The sequence below is a fragment of the Phymastichus coffea genome, unplaced genomic scaffold (genome assembly GCF_024137745.1).
Source record: "Phymastichus coffea isolate CEN01 unplaced genomic scaffold, Cenicafe_Pcof_1.1 PCOF00021, whole genome shotgun sequence".
NCBI classification, from domain to species: domain Eukaryota; kingdom Metazoa; phylum Arthropoda; class Insecta; order Hymenoptera; family Eulophidae; genus Phymastichus; species Phymastichus coffea.
This window is the reverse complement of record NW_026706832.1, coordinates 2,125,816-2,129,667: the sequence shown is the minus strand read 5'-3', so window position 1 is coordinate 2,129,667 and position 3,852 is coordinate 2,125,816. Positions and strand designations below refer to the sequence as shown.

General features: G+C 35.8%; 1 protein-coding gene across 1 annotated transcript; it reads right to left on the bottom strand.

Annotated features, from left to right (window-relative positions):
• Nucleotides 1-1,282: 1,282 nt before the first annotated feature.
• On the bottom strand, nucleotides 1,283-2,845 carry LOC131675435 (piggyBac transposable element-derived protein 4-like). The gene has a single exon (XM_058954413.1). It carries the CDS (start codon nucleotides 2,843-2,845, stop codon nucleotides 1,283-1,285), a length of 1,563 nt encoding a protein of 520 aa, XP_058810396.1.
• Between the last annotated feature and the right edge of the window lie 1,007 nt (nucleotides 2,846-3,852).

The window sequence follows — 3,852 nt, the reverse complement described above, 5'->3', positions numbered from 1 at the left end:
CTCGAACTCCTACACCCGAATTTCATGAGACTTTGGGCTGGTTACCCTGCTACGGTGTAACCCGTAAATCTTGCATTCCAATTTCATCAACCCTCGAGCTGGTTACCCGGCTACTCTGTAACCCCAAACTCTTAACCCTAATTTCTTTAACCCTTTGAAGCACAGTGTCCATCCTGATGGACACATTGATTTATTGCTTCTTTTGTCATTTTAGAACAACATTATGGATTTCAACAGGGTCTTTTGCATTCTTTCAGTTCATTAATAGTTCAAAAACATAATTTTGCAGTTGAAATCAATATATTGGGTTATTTTTTAATATTTTTAAATGAATAAAGAAGAAAAAAATTGAATTTTTGGGGAGAAATTCATTATTGACGCGAATAATGAGAGTATCCCTTTCAAATTTGTTATACAAAGGTTTTTGGGGTCGCTGAATAATAATTTGACATCAGATTTCAAAAATTGTGTATCCAAAATGGCGGATCTAAAATGGCGGGCAAGAAGATTGCCTATATTGATACCAATACTCTAAAATTCATATCTAAAGGGTTTTAGGGGTCGCAGATAACGTTTCTGATATCAGGTTTCCGAAATAATGCTTTCAAAATGGCGGATATGTATATTTTTTTATTGGCTTGAATATTCTCAAACTCATATCTAAAGTGCCTCAATCTCTGTGATAATCAATATCATACTAGTTTTCTGAAATTCTGCAGCCAAGATGGCCAAAGGATATGATTGATGCACATGCTTATTTGCATGACTTGAAAGTATAATATCTCAGAATAGTGGATACTTCTTTCACTCATTCTCGGCATTACCCGGAGCTTACAACGAGGACGTGATGAGTTCAAGCTCCATTTACGTTTTTTTTTGTATTTTTCATATTTTATATTTTTTTGTATTTTTTATATTTTATATATTTTTTTTATTTTTTATATTTTATATTATTTCTTATTTTTTATATATTATTTTCTGCATTTTTTATGTTTCATTTTCAGGGTTTTTATTTCCTCTTTTCCTCCATTCTTCCTGTAGGAGGATCCCCTTTGCATTATCAATAAATTTGTACTGTAATATTGTTACTGAGTATTCTTTGAAATTAGACATAAAAACATGTTCTTCATACAACCAGAGCAACAAAACTCATTACTGTCTATATGTAATGTTTTTGAAAACAATTTCTTTCCGGTAAAAGACACAGAGGAACATTACAAGTACTACAAATCCATCTCGTCTTCTGTGGCTTATCTCTTGTAGAACAGTGGTTACATCTTTTTTATGTATCTGAGACTTGTGGCATGTGAGCAGCATTAGAAAGTCTCTTTTCATCAGGTACTTTGATTTTTGCATGGCATGGAGTATTTGGTGCCGTTCTTTTCCTACCTTTTGGAGTTGGGATCTTATGTACCACCAATTGTTCTACCAATCTCATTCGGAATTTTTTCAATGACAAAAGTGGTTTGATTTGTTTTTCCTTGTACAAAATGAATCCGTTACATATGCAGAGATCGATGAAGTGCCAAAAAATTCTAAACCACCATTTTTTGGACTTACGATCAATCTGGTAAGTAGATATTGCACGATCCGCATAGTCGACATATCCCATGTGTGTGTTATAGTCTGAACACAAGACAGGACTGTTGACAGGAGTTAGAGTACCATCTTTTTGCCTCCGATTCACAACAGTTACTTCGGTAGGGTCGTGAAAATTGGATAAAAAGTATACTGGTTTTTTATCCATCCACTTTATCCATGTGAGTCCTGATGTCGAGGTCTTGTATTCGTACTCTCCAATAACCATTTTTTTATCAGACTTATCACTTTTGGGGAGATTCGCGCGATTAGATCGTACTGTGCCACATGCAAGGATATTATCCTGTTTTAGAGATATTAGAAGCTCTACTCCTGTGAAAAAATTATCAAAATACACCTGGTGATTATGACCAACAAGGTCACGTGTAAGATCACGAACCACACGTGCTCCTAATTGTTTTTCAGGACTATCTGTTTTGCCTGTGTAGATCTGAAATTGACAAACAAATCCCGATTCATCTGCTCGGGTCCAAACTTTGTAACCACGTTTAGTTGGCTTGGCTGGCATATATTGTTTCATGCTACTCCTCTCCTTGAACTTCATCATTGATTCATCAATAGCTTGGTGATGGCTTGGTTTCCAGCATTCTCTGAATGTTTCAGAAAGAGTGTCGAGAAGAGGTCTTAGTTTATACAATTTATCGTATTCTGGATCTCCTTTTGCTGGTTCTTTTGAATTATCATTGATATGCAAATGAGACAAAAAAAATCCAAAGCGATTCACAGTCATCAATGAAGAAATATATGAATCATGGAATTGAGGGCTATTAGACCAATAATCCCGATACGAAGGTAACTTCTTGTAACCCATATGGATATTGATCGCTATGAAAATTTTCAACTCATCTTTGGTGATAAGATCTCCTTTTGACTTCTTTTGAGAAATAAACAAATTTGTTTGCTCTACAATAACATCTAATAGAGACTCAGGGAACAAACAAAGAAATATATCCTTTGGAGAAGACGCGGAGTCAGGGATGATGGGTCCGTGACTTCTACTGAAAGGTAAATCAGTCTTTGGAATACTCGTCGATCTCCAAATTTCACTTTTATTTAAATCTGTAGTGGTTGTTTCGTTGTCAATTTCTTCTTCGTGTGCCTCATCTTCGAGAAGATTGTTGATTGAAGGGGCTACATGATCTACTCTGCGATCCAATACCTCATCTTCATCATTAGAATCGCACAACCCATCAACAGACTCTGAATCACTAGGAATTTTATTCACAATTCGCCTTCTTCTCCCCATAGTTACAAAATAAATCTCTTCTAAATTTGTTGATATAAAAAATATGAAAATTGAAGAGTACTACGTAAAAATTGATTCCTAATTGGCGGGAAAAAATGCCCGCAAAACAAGAATATTATGAACACAAATATACAAAACGTCTATTTGCTCTTCAACTAATATACTGAATCCACTCCGGTCTTTTAGTCAATGAGTGTCAACAAATATATGGATGACTCCAGAAGCAAAGAGCCGATCTTTATTTATTTTTCGTAGGTCGGGGGTTGAGGGCCTTTTGGCGATTTGTATGAGCACCAAACACTTTGTATTGAATGTACTCTCCATGGGTCTGAGGGCCATATATATATATATATTTTTTTTTTTTTGAGAGATTCATTCACCTAATCAGAAAACAAAATACTAGAATATTTGAAACAGAATACTAAATTATATTATCAGATTCGTTATCAGCGAGCCCTAAAAGCCTTTACATTGAATTTTGAAGTATTCAGGCCAATATAGAAAATAAATGCCTGTCCGCCATTTTGAATTCGCCATTTTGGATACATCATTTAGGAAACCTGATATCAGATTCGTTATCAGTGACCCCTAAAACTCATTAGTTATGAATTTTAAAGTTTTCAAACGAATATAGAAAAAAATCTACGTCCGCCATTCTGAATCCGCCATCTTAGATGCAAAATTCGAACAATCTAATGTCAGATTCATGATCAGCGACCTCAAAAACCCCTATATATAAATTTTCATCTAAATATCCTGGAGAGAAAAATGTATGCTTCAAAGGGTTAACCCAGGAGCTGGTTCCCCTGCCACGCTTTCACCCCAATCTCTACCACCCGAATTTCATCAATCCTCGAAACGGCGATCCTGCCAGGCTGTAACCCGTAACTCCTACACCCCAAGTGCTTCAACCCTCGAGCTGGTTACCCTCACTCGCGGTAATCCTTAACTCCTGCATTCCAATTTTCAAAAATCCGGAACCCAGCTCTCTGTAATTCATAATCCCA

Bases quoted from the DNA above. Each gene is read 5' to 3' on its own strand.
- LOC131675435 (XM_058954413.1), bottom strand. From the start codon at position 2,845: ATGGGGAGAAGAAGGCGAATTGTGAATAAAATTCCTAGTGATTCAGAG.